General features: G+C 45.0%; 1 protein-coding gene and 1 long non-coding RNA gene across 3 annotated transcripts in view; one reads left to right on the plus strand and one right to left on the minus strand.

The window, feature by feature from the left end:
• Positions 1-5,435: 5,435 nt before the first annotated feature.
• LOC120507389 lies at positions 5,436-6,982 on the minus strand. Its single transcript, XR_005628742.1, has 3 exons — positions 6,769-6,982; positions 5,929-6,143; positions 5,436-5,665 (listed from the first exon to the last, which is right to left on the minus strand). It is a non-coding gene; the product is annotated as an uncharacterized LOC120507389 (long non-coding RNA).
• GPR107 (G protein-coupled receptor 107) overlaps positions 6,851-20,663 on the plus strand; it is a 37,837-nt gene continuing 24,024 nt past the window's right edge. The window contains exons 1-11 of one of the 2 annotated variants that reach the window (XM_039719954.1): positions 6,851-7,818; positions 12,439-12,564; positions 13,304-13,354; positions 13,569-13,657; positions 14,313-14,479; positions 16,159-16,193; positions 16,398-16,454; positions 17,234-17,344; positions 18,689-18,822; positions 19,529-19,604; positions 20,574-20,647. In XM_039719954.1, coding sequence (XP_039575888.1) covers positions 7,438-7,818; positions 12,439-12,564; positions 13,304-13,354; positions 13,569-13,657; positions 14,313-14,479; positions 16,159-16,193; positions 16,398-16,454; positions 17,234-17,344; positions 18,689-18,822; positions 19,529-19,604; positions 20,574-20,647 — 1,301 coding nt within the window. In that variant the 5' untranslated portion in view covers positions 6,851-7,437. Of the gene's footprint in view, positions 7,824-12,438; positions 12,565-13,303; positions 13,355-13,568; positions 13,658-14,312; positions 14,480-16,158; positions 16,194-16,397; positions 16,455-17,233; positions 17,345-18,688; positions 18,823-19,528; positions 19,605-20,573; positions 20,648-20,663 lie in introns of both variants that reach the window. The other variant, XM_039719955.1, reaches the window with a different exon arrangement.

Raw genomic sequence — 20,663 nt, forward strand, 5'->3', positions numbered from 1 at the left:
AGAGGGGATCGACAGGGAAAGGGGATCGGAGGGGAACGGGGATCGACAGGGAAAGGGGATCGGAGGGGAACGGGGATCGACAGGGAAAGGGGGCCGGAGGGGAACGGGGATCGACAGGGAAAGGGAATCGGAGGGGAACGGGGATCGACAGGGAAAGGGGATCGGAGGGGAACGGGGATCGACAGGGAAAGGGGGCCGGAGGGGAACGGGGATCGACAGGGAAAGGGGATCGGAGGGGAACGGGGATCGACAGGGAATAAGAATCAATGGGGAAAGGAGGATCAACAGTGAAAGGGGATCAGTGAGAAACGGGGATCAACAGGGAAAGGGGATCGGAGGGGAACGGGGATCAACGGGGAAAGGGGATCAGTGGGGAACCAGAATCAACGGGGAAAGGCGATCAGTGGAGAAGAGGAATCAATGGGGAACGGGAATCAACGGGGAAAGGCGATCAGCGGGGAACGGGGATCAACGGGGAAAAGGGGTCAATGGGGAACGGGGATCAACGGGGAAAGGTGGACCAGTGGGGAGTGGGGATCAACGGGGAGCGGGGCCATGGGGAAAGGGGATCAGCAGGGAAAAGGGGGTCAACGGGAAGCAGCAGTCAGTGGGGAACGATGGCAGCTGCGGGAGAGGGGATCGCTGGGGAGCGGCAGTGGCTGGGGAACGGGATCAGTGGAATAGCGGGGTCAGTGGGGAACAGGCGTCAATGGGTGAGCGGGGATCAATGGGGAACGCGGGTTTCTGTGGAATGGCCATCAGTGGGCAGTGGATCCGTGAGGAACGTAGTTCTCCGGGGAATGGCCATCAGTGGGCAGTGGATCAGTGAGGAACGTGGTTCTCCGGGGAATGGCCATCAGTGGAGGAGCGCAGGGGTCAGTCGAAAGAGGGAGTTGCTAAGGAATGGGTGCCACACGCAGGGAGGAGGCTCTCTCCCACAGAATCACCAGCAGTGGCACAACTTGCCCAGAGAAGTGGTGCACGCTCCATCCCTGGAAATGTTCATAGCCAGGCTGGACAGGGCTCAGCAATTTGGTATGGTTGAAGAGGTCCCTTCTTACTGCAGGGCGTTGGACTGGACGGCCTTTAGAGGTTCCTTCAAACCCTAACTATGGTGTGATTCTGTGCTTTCTAAAACGTACACAAGTTTTAGAAGTCCCTTCACTGGATACACTCCAGGACCTCAATGTCCTTTTTCAAATGAGGGACCAAAATTGAATGCAGCATTTGAGGTGCCTCACCTGTGCCAGTACACAGGTGGTGATTCCAGCCCCACCCACCCTCAGGTGCCCTTCTCTGCCTCTTACCACCCTCCCCCCCAGCCAGGTGAGGCTGGTTTTGAAACAAATGTTCCTGTTTTGGTCATTTGTAAAAAGAGAGGGCCCTAGAAAGGAAGAAATCCCACAGCCTTAGAACCCTTGAAGATGTGTCGTGTGGTTCAGGTTGAGGAGCGTGGGGGTCAGTTGAAAGAGGGGGTCGCTAAGCAGTGGGTGCCACACACAGGGAGGAGGCTCTCCCCGCTCTGCTCACAGAATCACCAGCACTGCTACAGAGTGCCCAGAGAAGTGGTGGATGCTCCATTCCTCAAAACATTCATAGCCAGATTGGACAGGACTCAGCAATTTGGTATGGTTGAAGAGGTCCCTTCTTACTGCAGGGGGTTGGACTGGATGGCCTTCAGAGGTCCCTTCAAACCCTAACTATGGTACGATTCTGTGCTTTCTAAAGTTTTAGAAGTCCCTTCACTGGATACACTTCAGGACCTCAATGTCCTTTTTCACGTGAGGGACCCAAAATTGAATGCAGCATTTGAGGTGCCTCACCTGTGCCAGTACACAGGTGGTGATCCCAGCCCCACCCACCCTCAGGTGCCCTTCTCTGCCTCTTACCACCCTCCCCCCCAGCCAGGTGAGGCTGGTTTTGAAACAAATGTTCCTGTTTTGGTCATTTGTAAAAAGAGAGGGCCCTAGAAAGGAAGAAATCCCACAGCCTTAGAACCCTTGAAGATGTGTCGTGTGGTTCAGGTTGGACATCAGGAGGAATTTCTTCACAGAAAGGGTGATTAAATATTGTCATGGGCTGCCCAGAGAGCTGGTGGAGTCACCATCCCTGGAGGTGTTCACGAAAAAACTGGGTGTGGCACCCAATGCCATGGTCGGGCTGACAGGGTGGGGATTGGTCACAGGTTGGACTCAATGACCTCACAGGTCTTTTCCAACTGAATTAATTCTGTGAACTCACTGCAAGGCCTGACTTCTAACTCAGCTAAGCAGTATATACATCCCTCACCCCCAAAATAACCCAAATCCAAGAATATTAAATCCACCATCTGTCACCAAAATGCTCAGCAAGCAAGCAGGAAAATAACCAAATTATCTGCCTTTGCATAAATGTGGGTTATTGTAGCAATTACACAGGCCTTGCAGAAAATGGCTCATTTCCTTGCCAGAAAAATATTTATTTTGTGATCCTCTGTCATTTATTTGAGCTGTGTGATTTAGTCTCACTTTGCATTTCTGCTTTTCAGCTACAACAAATGTAAAATGTGCTTTAGACCAATATATTTATTGCTGTATCTATTCATGAGAGATTTTCGTGGGGGAAATAAAAAAGGGAAGCACATTAATTCACCTGAGGTAAAAGGCTTCTGCTCAAAAAGGGTGGGGATGCTTTTGATGTGAGAAGATAAAAATTGACCAGCTGCTACAACAGGCATTATCTCCCCTAGATTAATGCACTGCTTCCACTGATGCTTGGCTCTTACCCTACACGAGGAAGAAAAACACATTAAGCAATTCCAACATTTTGAACAACAATGAAGACAAATGTTAATAACAGAATTGCATTTATTTTTATCCGAGTTCCATTGATTTGAACATGAGAGGAGAGTGCAGCTCCTCACACAGCTGTCTTTGAAGAGACACAACAGCCAGTGCTTTTGTTCATCATTAGAAGTTATTACTTTAAAGGGCTGGCTTCATAACAACTAAGAGACACCCTGTTCAGCTCATTTTAGAATAGTTCTTCCTTCTACTGCCAACATATTTGAATATCCAAGCCTGCCCTGCTGCCTGAAGCACAACCACATCTTCCAAGGGCCTGTAGTTCCCCAGGCTCCCAGACCACCATCTTCAGCCCTACATCCACCAGGACACACTGCAAAACCAGACAGTGCTCTTCCATCACCACTTTTTGAGAGCTTAACCTATAAATACTCGCAGAAAAAGAATGTACAGGAACAGAAAGCAGCACTGGTATCATCTGAGCTAAGTTTGTGTGGAATTTCCTTTTGCACAAAGAGCTGGGAGGGGAACAGGGCAAACCTGTTACACCAGCATGGGCAGGGAAACCAGTCCACAGCGAGAGATAGAAATGCTCCACCAGTCCCAGGGAGATAAAGGCCAGAAATACAAGTTTTGTATTTTGATGGTACATTAGAATAAACCATAACAAAAATTATTACAAGTTATCACAATTTCTGTGGACAGAGGCTCAAGTCAAAAACTAAAAAAAAAAATTAGATCTAGATGTTGCAAGAACAGGATTCTCCCCTATTTTTGACTGCTTTTATTGTTTAGCCTGAGACTCTCCAAGGCAGGGACTGCCACTTCCATTATTACTTTCAGTTGTAGTACCCAAAACAACAGGGCCTGCAGCTTGGCTGGTCCCTAATTAATAATGTAATTAGCAGTGACAGGAGCATTAAGAGCCCTTTATGCCAAAGTTGATGCTGGAAAGCTCAGTGGGTTCCAGTCTCAAAAAATACCTGAAAATTACACTTAGAAGTTAGATTATCTAGCACTTCTCCACTGAGTTTGCACAATTCATATCTGAGCAACAGAAGCTGGGTAGGAATTTTCCCTCAGCCAGGCTGAGAACAAGACCATGCAGATCTGCTATCCAGATATGGGCCTATTCCTGTAAATTCTCTGTTTATCTCCCCTGTTGTTATGATTCAGAACACTCCCAGATTCAGCTCCAAAACCCAGCTAGAAGCAATTCCATTTTTAGAAAGCCAGAACTTTGTTTAGGAAACCCCAATCCCCCTTGAAAACAGCCAGATTCACTGCTAAATGATTGAGAAAAAAGTAAATAAATCTCTAAACTACGGTTCAACCTAAACCTTTTTACTCTGTGTTTGTTTACTTATGCAAAGCAAGAAAAATCACAACTCTCAGAGCGTGGACAAGCACTCCCAGCTTCCAGGATGCAGCAGGAAGAGGACGTACCTTTCCCCCCCGAGCTCCCACCCTTACAGCTGCTTCCCTTTGATTCCACAATTCTACCCGAATTATCCATGTCCAAGATAAGGAACGTGGATGTTGCTTGTGACCTCTCATACACTGGGACCGAAACAGCGCCAGGAAAGGAAGGGGACACACCTTTCCTAGAGGCCATCATCATCATCATCATCATCATCACAGCTGTTTCCTCTCTGCTGTTACATTACTCAGATCACTCAGACACACAAAGGGGACCCGCGGTGCTCTTTAATGCCCCATCAGGCCCAGAGGGGTCTGATCAAAACCTGATAAATAGCTGATAAGCGCTAATGGCCCCGGCCAGCCTCACCTGGGGCCTTGCCCGCGGATCCAGGGGCTGCATTTAAGCTCTGGCCTGAAAGCTCAGTGGCTTTGTCCTGTGTTTTAAGGGGGGTTCCAGTTCCAGCTCAGGTTGTGCCTGGCTGTAGATGCGGTTGGTATGGAGCCAAGCTCACATCTGACCTCACCTTAGACTGCCTTGTCCCTGGGGGCCATCACCAGACCATGACTGACCTCGGTTACCATCACCCAAACTGCAGATGGACCTCCCAGCTCAGCCTTGCCCCTGTCTCATCGCTGTGAACTCAGCAGATCGCCCCGATTTGGGCTGCCTGCAGCTCTGACCCCGGGCCTGCTCTTCCCTCTTTCCCCAGGGATGGATCCTGAGCGGCTCCTGCCCGGCTCTGTGCTATCCTGCTCGCCTCCCCGCTCCACACCTGTACCCTGGCTCACAGAAGGTGTTGTAAATTTGCCATGAAATGGCAATCGGGTCATTCTGTGCTGAGCTGTGCCTGCAGGCTGCTCCTCCATCATGATTTTGTGACACTGCTGATGCCTTCCATCCAACATCAGTAATTCTCCATAATACACTTTAAAAACGCACATCCTGTGATGAGTCCTAATTATTTGTTTAATTACAATTAAGGAGTAAAGAAAAACTGTATCTAGGCTCAGAATAACAGCATGTATTGGGAAGAGCAGACTTGCAGCAAAGTGATCTTGTGTGGAAGCTACAACGAAACAAATTGATGTCACAATGAAAATTGTTGTTACAGCTCATTAATGACAGTCAGAAGCTGCTTTCTGTTTTGATAGAGATGTAAATTTACATACAGACATCTTTTAACATACAAATTCTTAGAAAAATGCATAGCCAAAGAAAGTATTCATGTTATAAATTTTATTTTTTGTTCATTTTGTATAGGTAATTGGGGAACTTACAGGTACTACAATATCCTAATAGTTGGTGAAGAAATATTGGAAAAAAAAAAAAGATCTTCAGAAAATTTCCATTCTGTTGCATACAAATCTCTGATTGTTAGGAATCATCCTCAGGCTAAAGATGATTTTTCTTCTGAAGGAAGGTTCTGAAGAGAGCTCCCATTCTCAGACTAAAAAAGGCTCTGCAGGTGAACCAAATCTCAGAATTAGAAGGGAATTTCTTGACCACGCGAGCAGTCAAAGTGCTCCTGATAATTGTTATCGGCACGACAAGCTGTGCTGCAGCTGTGGTTGCAAACAGCTGTTTCTCAGGAGTCAAAATTCCCCAGATTTCCGAGGTGGTCCATGCACAGGGATTATAATAATTACAATATTAAAACAAAACAAACAAACAAAACCCCCGCAACTCCCCCACCCCCCGCCAAATTCCAAGAAAATATCGAACCGGAGTTTTTTAGAATAAATCATCCGATGTTTGCAGGTCCGTGCTGTGCAAGGGCTGATGCTGCCAGGACATCTAGTGGCACACACACGTACTGCCCAGAGAAAGAACATTGATAGAAAAACAGATTTTTTTTTTTTTTCATGCTTCCAGATATTTCCTGGTATCAGTCCAGGTTTCTTTGGCTGTTGGTGAGATTTCTCTGTTTGTTTTTTCACCTAAGAATATACAAGGAGGAAATGAAATTGTGGGAAAAAAAATGTACAGGGACATCTGAATCATCTCTCTAAATAAAGATGGGACATACTACAGAATCTTGATAAAATAAAAGGTCAAGGCCATTGATTTTTCTCTCCCTTTTCACCCTCACTTGCCAGTCCAGTTGTTTAGCTGTCTCTAGACAACAGAACTTGTACAGCTGTTACTCCACACACTGAAAGGGAAAATCAGAATGTCTGAGTTTTGGGAGCTGAAAACATAAGGCTCCTCACTGAAAAATTAGATTTATTGGCATTGATGGCTTCCCATTGCATAGTCTTTCAATTTTTATAGGTTTTTTAGCAATGTGTCAGCCAAAAACCCATATTAATTGCCTCTATTTGTGTTCACTTTGCTTCTTGTGTTACTCTAATTTTGAGCAACAAGTCATGGAAACCAGGCCCAATCTGCTTTTTGTTTTATTTGTAAATGTGACTACAACTACTAATTTAAATAGCTGCAAAACGAATCCTGTAAAGCAGCAGAAATCCCTTTGTTTGTTACATATTTTTCTGGCTATACTCAAAATCAATACTTTAACCCTGGCTTTAAATAGAAAAGCAATTTTCCTGTTGTTTGGACTACCTGATGTTCAGACGTCTGCTGTTGCCATAGCTCCCAGGAAGAAGCTGGAACTTGCTGGTAGATGCACGGCTGAGCTGGAAACAGCCACTTCACCCCTCCCTGTAAACAACCATCCCACATCTCCCTGTGGACGATGCTGCAGGGCTGAGGTAGGAAGAGCTTCACTCTTTTTTGTTTTTTTTTTTTTTCTCCTTTTTGGTGTCACCCCACAGAGGCTGGTCTGGGGGAGGCTCAGGGTTTGTTTTTTTTTTTGAGCCCCATGGCCATGAGGGGACCCAGCACCCATGGGGGACCCCTCAGCCAAAGGGGTGCCGGGGCTGAGGAGGGACCCAGCACGGCCATGGCCTCACTGAGGGGCTGATCCGGCCTGGGGGGCACCGCGGGGAGCAGCCTGTGGGCAGGGGCAGCCCGGCAGGGCCTGAGGGGCAGAGAAAAGGGCGGGAAGCGCTTTCCCCGTGGGGAAAGGCTGAGGGAGATGGGGGCGCTCAGCCTGGGAAAGGCTCTGTGGAGACCTCACAGCACCTGCCAGGCGCTGAAGGGGCTAAACAAGCCGGAGAGGGGCTCTTCGGCAGGACCTGTAGTGGCGGGACAAGGGGGAGTGCGTTCACGCTGAAAGAGGGAAAATTCAGGCTGAATACTGGGAGGAAATCCTTCCTCGGGAGGGGGGTGATGCGCGGGCACAGATCGCTCAGGGAAGGCGAGGCTGCTCCCCGGGAGGCGCTCACGGCCGAGTTGGACGGGTTTGGGGGGCACGCCGGTGCAGCGGGAGGTGTCCCTGCCCGGGCAGGGGGTGGCACCGGCTGCGCCCTCAGCTCCCCCCATCCCCAACCCCTCCATGACTCCCTGACAGGAGCCGGCCCCGCCCGCCGCGCTCACGTGACGCGCCCCGCCCGACACGTGACTGGCCTGACCCGGAAGCGGCGCGCGGGGGACGCTGACGCTGGAACAAAGATGGCGGCCCGCGGCGCTGGGGCCGTGCTGGGGCTGCTGCTGCTGCTGCTGCTCCGCGCGGGCCCGGCCCGCGCCCGCGTCCACCACCTCACCCTCAAAGTAAGGTCTGCGCCGCCCCCGGCCCCGCTGGCTCGGCCCCCGGGTGCCCTGAGGGGAGCGGTGAGGCCGGCCCGGCCCCGCGCACCTCCCGCGGGCCGGGATCGCTCTCCCCACGTCTCTCTCTTCGTTCTGCTGCGTGCCCCGAATTTTCTTTCTCTTCGCTTCTCTCTGAGCTCTCCCCCCGCGCCTCAGCCCGCCCGGGCCCCGCCTTGTTGTGCTTTTGCCGTTCTCCTGCCGCTGCCCGCCTCCCCCAAGTCCCGTCCCGCTCTTTCCGCTCGCTGGCCGCGGGTGAGGCGTGAGGAGGGGTCTCGGAACCGCAGCAGTGGCAGGGTGCAGCCGCTTCCCGTTCCGTTAAAAGCGATGCGATAAGACAGGGCCGAACGTGGGCTGAGGGAGAGGTTTCTGAAGGTGGATTTTGGTTGAGATTCCTTTTCTGCGGTGTCCCGGTCGCTCCGGGGGATGCTTGGCTGCAGCTGCTTTGCCCTAACCCAGCAGCGAGCACAGGCTCAGGAAACTGATGCTGGCAGCTTTCTGCTTCGGTTCCATGAGTGCTGGGTGTGCTCTGAAGGAGGGATGCGCTGGGCTGTGCCTGTGTTTGGGAGGAACTCGCTGTGCAGGGGTGTTGCTGGGGAGTGCTGGAGGTCAGGGGAAGGTGTGCTGTGCCTGCTGGGCTGTGCTGAGCCGCTGCTCAGCCCTGGCACAGAGGGGCTCTGCTCTGGGCTGATGCTCTTAACGCTCCTGCAGAGCTCAGGGAGAGCTCTGTCAGTCTTCAGGCTTGGAATTTTGTTTTGGTTGTCAACAGCTGCCATGTTCTGTCAGTAGAAACATTGGAAGGGATAATAAAGTGGTGAATAACTCGAGTCCTGCACTGCTGTGCTGTTGTAGGAGTTTGGGGAGAATCCAGGGCTTTGCAGCCTTTGGGGTACAGTGGCTGCTGGAGGTGTTCATGTCTTACTTGTGGGAGATTCTCCAGACTGTGCAGTTGTTTAAAGTGCAGCCACACACATATTGTGGTACTGCAGGAGAAGTAAACTTGTTCCTAAAGCAGTCAATTAGGAGGTTTGTGCTGGTTGCATCATTGTTTTGAGAATTTGGGACAGTGGAGCAGTGAAGGATTTCTCCTGGGGTGATTCTTTACCCTTTAGGAGAAAACTTCCCAACTTCCCTCAAGCAAATGTTCTCAGCAGCAAACATCGTGGCCTTTAGTCCCTGTTAGGGACTGCCTGGCTCAATTACTGAATCCTGTTTGGTTTTTATTCCTGTCAGAGTGGGTCTGGGTTTGGTTTTGCAGGTGCTGTGTGCACGTTGCAGCACAAACTTGCTGTGAGGAGCAGCAGTGAGTTAATGCCTCTGCCCACCTGCTTTCCAAACAGCTTCATTGTTAGAGCAGTTGAGCTTTATTGTCAGAGCAGTCTCTCCCTTCCTCCTTCACCCCCTGCTTTACAGCCTCTGTGTCAACATCAGCCTCCAACAACTGAGTCCTTTCACAGTGAGAGCTCCTGTCTCTGCTCCTGCTCTGCTTGCAAGTGTGCATTGACACTGAGCCAAGCTAAAGGCCACAGCTTTGTGGGAGTGTTTGATATTAGATTTCCTCAAACAAGCTGTTACTCCTTAGTTCAGAATAGCTTCATTCTTGTGTCTTTGTAATTACTGTGCCAATGTGGAGCTTTTTTGTTGTCAGAAAAACAAGCCACAGTCTGAGCAGCTTCCAGTTCTAAAAATATTTTCTTTATAAAAGTGTACAAAATAGGTTTTTTTTAGTAGAGAAATGATTTGCTTGAATTTTGCTGTTAGACTTACCTTGCCAGAGAAGCTCCTCCTTAGCAGCAATTGTTATCAGCTTCATTAGTTTAATGAGATATGTAAAAACCTGAAACCCCTCAACTAACAAAACCTACCTCCTACAAAAATTGGAAGTTATAGAAAACCAACAGAAACAATTTTCAGAGGATTCCAGAAGCAGCTGCTGTTGAAATGTTTCTCTGGACCAAGAAGGTTTTTGTCAGATATGGAATTATAGAGAAGATGCTCTATAATGGTTTTCTGTGGTTGCTTGTAAATACCTGTGGCTTTTCAGTGTTGATAGGTTTCAGACTTCAGTAGCTCAGGCTGAAAATACCTTTCACAATAATTCACTCAGTCTTACACAAATGATAAGCCTTCCTGTCAGTCTCACAAATAAGAAGATTCTTTCCAGGTAAGGGTCAGCACTCTCTAGTGGAACTTTCACTGCACTGACAGTGTGATCCCAGTTTGGTTTAGGGTAAAATGGTAGAGAAAATTTTTCTGCATATTCTGAGCTACAAAATCATGGATTCTCCTTCCCTGTAACCTTATTCAAATACTGCAGGATCACTTCTTATCCTACAGGAGTGGAAGAACTGGGGAGGTTTTTTCTGGAAACAAGCTTTGGGCATTGGTTTGACTGTAAGCTGTTAGTGATGAGTCCCAGATCATCTCAGTAGGGCAGGCTTAACTTTAAATGCATCCTATGTAAATTAAATTAATGTGTGTATTAACAACTTGGATGCTAAAGTACTCACTTGTATGGGTTCACACCTTTGTTGTAAACTTAAATATTTCTGAAGTCAGTGGTTGAGTGATTCTAAATAAAAGCTGGCTTCTTTCAGCCCTATTAGTGAGCCCATGTCTTTAGGCTGTCAGTGTGTGGAGCAATTGATGCTCTTGCTGTTGCTTGGTGGCAACTGGTGACAGTGTGTGTGTGGGGGATCATGTAAAGCTGAAGGATTTGTGAACTAAATCTGTAAACTCTAAGCACTCAAAGCTGAGATAAAGCCAGGGAGGAAAGTGGTGTGTTGTATATTAATTATCTGCTGGTGGTGGGGAGCATATCAGTAAATGAGCAGAGTAAATCACTTCAGCTGAGCTGAGGGGCTCTTGCAGGTGCTCTGAATTGAGCAGCTGCCCCTGGGCACATTTGCAAGGTACAAAACCTTGTGTCTGCATGGCCCCGTGCCCCCCTCAGACTCACCCAAATTCTTCTCTGTCCTTTTGGGGTTAAATACATCTGATGTACCCTGTGAAGAGCCAGGATGAATTTTCTGCACTGGCTGGGGGGTTGCATGGAGTGCAGAGTGAGGGGCACCAGGTGGGCTCCTGGTTCAAGCACGTTCCATGACCTGGAACCCCAGACAGCAGGGCTCCAAGACTGTTAAACACAGCAGCCCCTGGGAGCCCTGTGGCACTTAGCTTTTTTCCCCTCTTCTGAGCATCAAGGGAACCATCAGCTTTTTTTCCCTCTTCTGAGCATCAAGGGAACCATCTGGTTATTTGCCAGGTTAACTTGATTCTATTAGGGTGATCTTATTACAGCTGGATTACAGGTTAGCTGTGTCAGGATTAGTGTCCTGCTGTTGCAGTGAGGGATGTTTATGAGTCAGGAACGTTTTGTGCAGAGGCGTCAAAATCAATACTGGGGTAGAGGGAGAGAAAGAACTTTTTGTACTTGTACAGTTCATAGTTCAGTCTTCCAGGGCTGTCTCCAGAACAGTGTGCCTCTAGCAGATGACTTCTCTTTTCAGAGAATTCTGCAATCTGATTATGTTTTCCTAGAAGAAGCAGGAGGAAGAAACGTATTTTCAATTTTTTTTATTGCCAACTTGTCAAATGAAATTCCATTTTAAATTTGCTTTCTTATTTCTGTTGCCTTATTTCTGCTTTTCCTCCAATTAATGACCCAATAGGTCTGAGGGACCAGCTGCAGACGTTGGATGTGACCTTTTGTCATCTGATGTGGCAGCTGTGTGTGACGTCAGCTACTTTTCGTGTGAGGTCCTTCATGGCCTCCTTATTTAAAAAAAAGTTAAAGCTTACTGTACTTGAGCCTTTATCAGCTGAGCAGGGCATGAGAAGAGATCAATTGCTATGGTTTCCTTGCCAGACTGAGAGGAAGGAAATTATTCTGCAGCTAAACTGGGAGTAGAGGAAGGAATTAGATTTTTCCTGCTAGAGAAACTAACCCAAGTAATTCTGGTTTTGGTGTTTATTATCTTCTTATTTATTTATTTTAAGCCAAAAATCATTTGGAGGTGTGGGGCTATATATAAAACTTTATTTTCACACATAGTTTTCCAGTGTATTAATGTTTGCCTGTCCAAACACTGACCCTGCCTAATGCAGATGATCTGAGGTGGTGACAGTGCACTTGCTAAACACTTGGCCAAACCCCAGCTCTCGATTAGGCAAGATCCCCAAGGTCTGTTTCCTCTTCAGTCTGTGGCAATGACAGTAGCCACCATTCCAGCAGTAGCTGTCTTGGTGTGTCTGCAGTCACTTTGGGGGAATTTGCTGTATGCTGTTTAATCAGTGATGCCAGATGTTCCAATTCTTCCAGAATTTTGCTTGCATATTTCCCAGTAGCATAGCCAGTCAGTCAGCAGAAATGTGTCTGTTTAAAGTTCTTGCTGTTCAGGTTATTGGAAAAGTTGGTCCATTCCAGTGAAATAGCTGGTTACATCTGAAGGTATCCTAAAGAAATGTGCTGTTTACCTAATTAGATATTTTGCATGAATGTTCAAGTGTCAGTCACTCACCCTCCTTCCCCTTTGCTGCAGCAGATGACTCTGCATGTGTTTGTAAACTTGCTTTCCTTCCTGACAGGATGATGTGAGGCAGAAAGTGCACCTGAATACCTTTGGCTTCTTCAAGGATGGTTTCATGATAGTGAATGTCAGCAGCCTTTCCTTGAAGCCAGAACCAAGCCCTGATGACATGGACAGTTTATCAGTGAGTTTCTTCCTTTGAAGCCTCCTGTGAAATTGCTCTCCACTTGTCTGAGGTGTCAAATCCAAACTTGTGATGCTGTTGGCTTTGCTTCCCAGCATGAGCCAGTTATGAGGATCTGTGTATTGAGATTTATCCCTGAGCACTCTCCATTCTGCTGTAAGGATGAACCTTTAACTTGTTGGATTCTCTGCTGAACTCAATGCACAGATCTATAACTTACATTGAACATCAATTTCCTAACAGTCCTCTGATAAGTTTTTTCACACTGTGTCGTGTTACTTTGCAATTCAGCTTGTGATCATTGTGTCAGTAGGTTTCCAGAACAGTGACAGTCTTATTTTTAACACAACACTAATATTACATGTTATATAGCACATTATATTAGGGGTTTTGATAGAGATTAGATAACAGACCTGAGTTCTTCCTCTGCTGCACAGTTTCACCTCTTCATTGTTATAAAAGTATTCCACAAGCAAAAGCATGTGGAATGATACTGAAATAAGTTAAAATGTTCAGAGACAGAAGACACTCCAGATTTAGTTTGGGTTTGAATCATGATATCTTTTTTCTTCTTGGATGAGTTTGCTACATTTGAATGTATTTTTCTGCCTAATTTGATGATGAGAAAATACTTGAATTCCACCTTAAATGTAGGTTAACTTGTTTAGAAAGCAGTATGTTTAACTCTTTCATAGTGGCTTGGCTTCACTTTGACAGATTCTTCTCAATTGTCTCATAGGTGGGGTTCAGCTTGGATCGAACAAGGAATGATGGTTTCTCCACTTACCTGGTAAGAGCAAGGGAAGTGAGCTTGCTTTTCTAAGGGGGGACATCTCATAGGCTATCTGACTCTGGGGATGGCTGGAAGAAATTAAAAATAATATGGGGGGGCTTTAGACATGGTCAGGATGGATTTCCAACTTGCTGGACTAAGAATGGTAACCTCTGCCTGGAGGGGATCCTGTCCAGAGGGCTCTTCAGAGGTGCTCTGTTCATGTCACCAGGATGAAGAAGTGGATTACTGTATCTTGAAGAAGACTCCAGAGCCAGATGTTTCTGTGGTAATCTTACTTCTGGACATCCGAAATGAAGTGTGAGTAAAGAGTTTGCAAGACATTTTAAAGTTACTTCTTTCAGTTGAAGATAATGTCACACTTGAGATTTTTTTTAGGGGCTCAGAAAGCTTCTGTGCATGTAGGTTGTTTTTTTTAATGGGTTACATGACAGTTGAGAGAAGGTGAGTGTAAAACATCTGCAGTATAAAATGGTCCAAGAATTCTTCCTGCATATTGGAGGGGTAAAGGGACAGCAGGCAAGAACAACCTACCTTAATTGAGCTGAATGAGCTTAATGAGCTTTGATGTCTTGAGTCACTTTTGCACTCAATATGCAATTTTATTGTTTGTCTTGAATTATCTTTTATTATGGAAGTACCTTCAAATCTGCATTGCTTTCTTTTGCAAGAGTTCATGTGTGGTAACAAAGTTTCTAGTGAGACTCTGCTTACCAAAGCTGTAGAAACTTAATTTTCTTCATCTGCTCTTGTATTTCATCTAGAGGTAGAGTGTGACTTTTCCCACACTGATCAGTTCTGCTGTGAGTCATGATCTGGTTCTTGCCTGTTCTTTGTGGTACAGAAAACAAGTCAAGACAAGTTGATTTTCCTTTATTGGGTATATGGCTGTGACAGGCTCTTTAAAAATGTTGGTTTACTTTCATTTTGTAATAAAACCTCTTTGTTTCTTTAGTGTGAAAGTACGGTTCTCTTCAGAAGCTGCTTCTTTGTTACCTAAAATTTTATTTGTGTCTGAGGAAAATGGTACTGCCTTAAATACCAAGCTGCTAAAAACTTCTGAACTGAGCAATGATTCTGATAAAAATCCTCCAAAGACCAATGAAAATACAGATGACAAAGGTAAGCCAGCTGAACCTGACCTGTGTGTGCTCTCACTGCTGATTCCTCATTGCTGTGCATCCAGCACTGAGTTGTGGTCACATTCTGGGGTCCCCTGGGTCAAGAACTTCATGTACATCCTGTTCAAACCTGTGCACAGAGCTGTGGGGCTTGAGTCTCCTGCTCAGTGATTTGTGTTCACCAGCCCTGTTGATCTGTCAGAGAGACAATGAGTGTTGGAGACCTTCAGTGCTCTGAAGAGGGGTTAAAAACTTGGTTTTTTGTCTGGCAAAAAGAAGGCTAAAGCAGGAATTTTATGGCCACCAACAACTAGTTGAAGAAAGCATAGGAGGACAATGGTTTCAAGCAATTTTTACTAGTGGCACACAATGTCTCTTTCCCTTTATTAAGTCTTGGATGTCTCAGATGGGATGTTAGGACAGAAAATAAGTAAATACCTTTCTTAAATAGGTATTCCAGTATTGTAGCTAATCATTTGTGCAATCCAATCTCCATATTTTGTGGTTTTAAATGCTTGACAAAGTAAAACCAGGGCCAGCATGATACAATTGACACCAGGTGTGCTTTGAATTAGAAGTTGGATTTGTCTTCACAAGTCCTTTCCAGCCAACATTTGTATGAGTCTGTCTGTCTAAAGAGTTGAACTCCTATCACTTAGAAACTATGGGGAGGAAAGAGTAATTGTACCAGTAATCTTGCTAGGAGGCACAAGCCTTTGTCTGGCTTCCAGACCAGCAGGCAAAATAATTTTATAATCTCAGCTCTAATGGGATTAGCTCATGTTATCCCTTCCTGGCAGAGTTTAGACCTCAGATCAGACTGCTGAGCAGTCTGATCTGGAGTAGTCTGAGTCTGCCTTGGCCTGTCACATTCACAAGGTGTGATACCATTCAAAAGCTTGGACAGCTGTTGTAAGGAGTCAAGAAGCAAGGGTGGATGGCACTGGAGAGAAGGGATCTGACAGCTGTAGTTTTGCTTTCTCTGGTTGTTGTAGGTAAAAAAGTGTAGCATGATTGTGGGCAGTGCACTGCGGTGTGGGAGCCAAAAGCAAAGCTCAAGTCTTGAACTTTTGCTCCCTCCTGGAAAGGGATGACCTAATGTTTGAAAAGCTTCTTATAGGAGTGCAGTCAAAGTGTGAACTTGGCATGCTGCTCTACTGAAGACTCCTGTCACCTGAAGTTCAGAGGAAATGCTGACCTGCCAGGTCACCTGTGCTTTTGTGTTTTGTTGTTTGTATTTTTACTGGGAGCTTAGTGGAAAGCTGTGAATTTATTCCTGGCCATGTATTAATGCTCAGATTTATATTTGTCAGTGAGATTAATAATACTCAGTCATAACATAAAAAGTCAGAACTGTAGCTTGCATCTGGTTTAGGTCACCTGCCTCTGGTCACACTGACCAGAGAGGTTGGAAAGATTTCTGGGGTAGACTTTTGTAGGAGGTGTAAGAATAGAGAATCTTATCCTGGCATTTGAGGATGCATTCAGAATGAATGCTGGCTGTGGGCAGAGTCCTCTGAGAGTAAGGAGAGACTGGGAAAGCATCTCTGTCAATGATTAGCTGGGAAACTGCCACGCAGACAAGTGTAGGAAGATGTGAGTAAGGTATTGACAACGTGGTGGTTTCTGAGGATGTCTAAATGCAAACACTAAATGCACTATTAATACTTTTATCTCTAGATAAGAAGCCCAAACGAAGTACAACATCCTCCCAGGTAAGAAACTATCTGGAGTTTTCTTTCACAAAGAGCCTGGGGGGAAATTCCAGTATAATCATACAGAAAAGTGGAGAGTATTTGCTGTTGTTCTCAGCATCCACTATAAACATATAGAATGCAAATTTGATTGTCTGGTTGATGTAGCCAAATGTTTTAGTTACCTGCTTAAGGAAATCTAAAGGTCTCTTTCTCTTTTCCCAGAACATGGTAGAACAAGAACATCCTGTACGCCACGTCAAAAGAACTTTTTCTTTTCAGGTAGGGTGTCTGCCAGTGTCTAAACTCAGTTCCTTCACTGTCCTACTTTGGAAAAGTGAAAGTCTAGGATATAGATGTCTCTCTGATAGCAGGAGTTTGCCTGAAAATTTACTGAGCTAAGCATCAGTGATAGGAATCTTTCTTTATAAGTTGTGGGAGCTGCTTTTAAATGGGCTTTGTTGTGATGCTGTTCTGAATATCATAGTTTATGAGCCTCAGCATATTAAATTTTACTGTGATAGTAGTGCAGATTGCTGATAACAAATAGCTGTGACCTGACTGACTCAAGGGGAAGATCCTGTATGTGAAGCCAGATTAATGCTTTGTTTGAACACCCTGGTTCACTTGTGATGGTTGGTTACTACAAACACATTTGAAATTCTTTTATCTGACACAGATCTCATTTCCAGAGCTATCACAATTTGCATAGTTGGGGGAGGAACTGAAAAGCTGCAGGGCAGGTATAATAAAAATTTTATGCTTTGCCATGTCAAATATGATACTTGTGGTTATCTTTTCTCTGTGGGGAACTGAGTTAAGCACTGACACTTAACAGGCTTGGATTACCAGAGTGCATAATCCTAGATAGTGCAATGATTTTGCATCTGGAGTTCTGTTGAAACTTCCAGATGTGCTGCTATTCTCAGAACAGTCTGCTGAAGGGAACCAAGTGACCTCAAATGACTGACTTCTTTCATGCTTCAGTAGAGATGACTTCCTACCAGGGCAACCCTGTTGTGAATGAGAAGAATGCTGACTTCTCTATTCCTTATTTTCAGTTCTTTTTTAACATCACCTCGGATAAACAAGAAGGTCTCTACAGCCTGTATTTCCATAAGTGTGTTGGCAAGAAAGGGCCAGCTAATGATCAACTGCTGTTTAGTCTTGATGTGAGTATGGCTTCTAAAGGATAATTAACTTGTTAGCTTAGACTGCAACATCCAGCTTCCAGCTCCAACTTGTAACCAAGCACACGCTGCACATGAGTGCACATATGGGGTGGGAGGTGATTCACAGTTGTGTGCCAGTCTCTGCAGTGGCATTTCTGAAAGAAGTCACTACTGTAAAAATAATTAAAATACTGTTTTTGCAGAAATGCCTGAAAATCTGAAGGCTGAATGTGGGCTGGGTTCAGTCTACACAGTTGTGACCTGATGCTGTAATGAGATGGGAGCTACAACAGCTGCTTGTGTTTTGCTGCATTCAAAAGTCACATTTCTCTTTACATGATTGCAGATATTAAGGCTGTTGCTGCAATGTAAATTGTTGCTATTTGAATTCAGTGTTTTTGCTTTTTCTGGCCTAATTAAAGATGTGTTTTTATGGTCTTAGATACACATCCTAAAGGCAATATGTTCTAGCAAATGCCTCATCTCTTTTGATGTACAAGGGTTTGGTCCTGTGTGGTTTTGGTTGTTATCAGAGCTTGGACTTTCCCTTTTTTCCTTTCCTGTGTTTATGCTGGTGTATAATGAGCTGGTCTGGTATGAATCCTCTCACTGACTGAGCCACATCAATCCCTAAAGTGCTTTTTACGTGTTTGTGTTAATGCTGTTGCAAGGGAACACGGAGGTGATAAACCTTAGCAGCCCTAACTTGACTCAGACTACTTCAGAGCTGCTTCTGAAGTCATAGGTTTAGAAGAGCAGCTTTCCTGAATTGCTGTGTGGGTCACTTTGACCCACTGAAGAAATTGGAAAGAGAACAAAATGTGGATGATTGATCTGCTGGGGTGTACTTAGAGATGCAGGACAGCTTCAGTGCTTCAAACCAGACTCAGTGTGTTGTTTTATTGAAGTCCTAGCACATATGACTAAGCCACTTAGGGATATAAATAGAATGCTAAATAATGCTTCTGCTTTCTCAGTCACAGGAAAATAGGGTGGCAGCCCATTGTAGATATTGTTTCTGAATCAAAGGTGGGCAAATTGTGACGTTTGCTAGAGAGAACAACAATTCTTTGGGAAAATTACCTTTCTGAATTATGTTGTATAACTGAAGCATTGTTTTCCAAGGGCATTATTCGGGTGGGAATAGTTTTGCAAAGTGTTTTGAGAGTCTTGAGGATGAAGAGTAGGTTTTGGGTTTTTTTTCTCTGAGACTCATAAGTCACCCCTTCAGAAAAACTCCTGTTAAATGAGTGGATTTGATTGCAAAATGTAATTGGTAACTCAGTACTTTGACAAACTGATTTTTTTTTCCAACGGTGCATGTAACACACCTTTAATATTCAGATAGATATTACGGAAAAGAATCCTGAAAGCTACCTCTCAGCAGGTGAAATCCCTCTGCCAAAACTTTACATTTCCATGGCTCTCTTCTTTTTCCTGTCTGGGACTGTATGGATCCACATACTTCGTAAACGCAGGTAAGTTCAGTGTCTGTGACAAGTAGGGGCCTACCTTGGTTTTTATTTTTCATTCCTCTTCTTGTAATGCCCAATTCACAGTCAGATTTGATCATCTCAAACTCCAAATCTGGCTCAGATTTGTATGCTTAATACACATAGTTTATATTTGAAAACTGCTTCAGTCAGTATTATTGTTACAGACTGTCATTCTAAAATTCCCAAATCTGATGTTGAAAGTTCTTCAGGTAGTGTACATATTATGGCAAAAAATAGACAGGAAGTTCCTGTAGTTGATGTCAAAAAGAGATGACTTTGAAAATAAATAATGAAAAAAAATTCATCACTATTCTTCATTTGGAAAATTGCAGTTTATGGCAGTAGAGAGCCATAAATATCTTGATAGTGGTTTGAACTATGTTTAGCAAATTTTCTAACAGCTAAGAGATAAATATTTATATATATATATGTGGGATATTCTTATTAGTTAATAATTTCAGTTATCCCAAGCAGTAAAAATCAGGGGTTTAGAACATGAAGTTGAAATATTGCTCAGGATGTGGCAGAAACTTGGACTGCAACATTAAGGGAAATCTTTACACTGATGGTCAGCTGAGCCTGCAGGCAACTGCTTGACACTTACAGGTTTTAAAGAAATATCCTTGGAAACGGAAATTTTTACTGCTGCCTTCTAAGTAATGCTCTTCCTTTTTTTTTTTCTTCCCAGAAATGATGTCTTTAAGATCCACTGGCTCATGGCAGCCCTTCCTTTCACCAAATCCTTGTCTTTAGTCTTCCACGCGGTGAGTACAGCATCTCTGCCTGAAGTTGTTCAGCTAGAAAGTGGAAACATGGAATCCTGGACATGCTGTTAGGGAAATCTGCTTTGGAGGGAGCACATTGGGAGGGAGAACTGGTCTTAATACTGAAGCATTAGAATTGAACTGCAGCTCTTTGGTGGAAGTGTTTGTTTTCATCAGCAAATTCTGACTTTAAGTACAATTGAGATCATGGTCTGAAGTGTTGAAGCAGCAAGGTTGGGGGTTGAATGAATTCCACAAATTTCAATGCTTTGGCCATCTGCAGTGGGCCTGAAAGCTTGGGCTGTGCTGCTGCTTCAGCTCCAGGACTGGCAGTGAATATTAATAAAGGAAAACCTTGTTTGTAAAATTCAAAGGCAAGGAGGTATAATGGTGTATGGCAACATACCTCACCTTGTCATCTCTGAGACTTTCCATAGATAATGACTCTGTTGAATTGTGTTGACTTTTCTGCAAATATCTCATGAACAAAGGTAATGGCAAGCATTTAATCCTTCAGTGTTTGTGCCTGCCATGATCTTCACCTTCATGCCCACGGTGTTATACCTGCTACAAATATTTTTGGAGTCTAATGATGTGAATCTGGCTTCCAGTGAAAATGAAACTAGGAAGCCTCTAGTCACCTAAAGCAACTGAACCTGAAAAATGAATGAAAAAATAGGTTCCAACTGCAGTTGTTTCACTGTAGTTAAGCAGGGGAGTTGTGTGGGAAGGATGTAGATTGTACAAGATACATCCACTAGCACTTAGGAAATAGAGCAAATGGAAATGATCTCATTGTTGCTAAACAAAAGTAGAATGTGTTGGGAGGAAGTGCTCTCTGAATGTGACAGAGCTGGGTTTGTACACACTGACTGGAAAGTGAAACTGGCAGTGGATGTGGAGCAGACCTGTTTTTAGAGGGTGGGGTGTCAAAAGCAGCTTGTGAAGTGCTGTATTTTCTGCTTCCAGATCGACTATCACTACATCTCTTCTCAGGGATTCCCCATCGAGGGCTGGGCTGTTGTTTATTACATCACTCACCTGTAAGTATGTCAGAAG

The sequence above is a fragment of the Passer montanus genome, unplaced genomic scaffold (assembly GCF_014805655.1).
Source record: "Passer montanus isolate IOZ18808 unplaced genomic scaffold, ASM1480565v1 scaffold43, whole genome shotgun sequence".
In the NCBI taxonomy this organism is placed as follows: domain Eukaryota; kingdom Metazoa; phylum Chordata; class Aves; order Passeriformes; family Passeridae; genus Passer; species Passer montanus.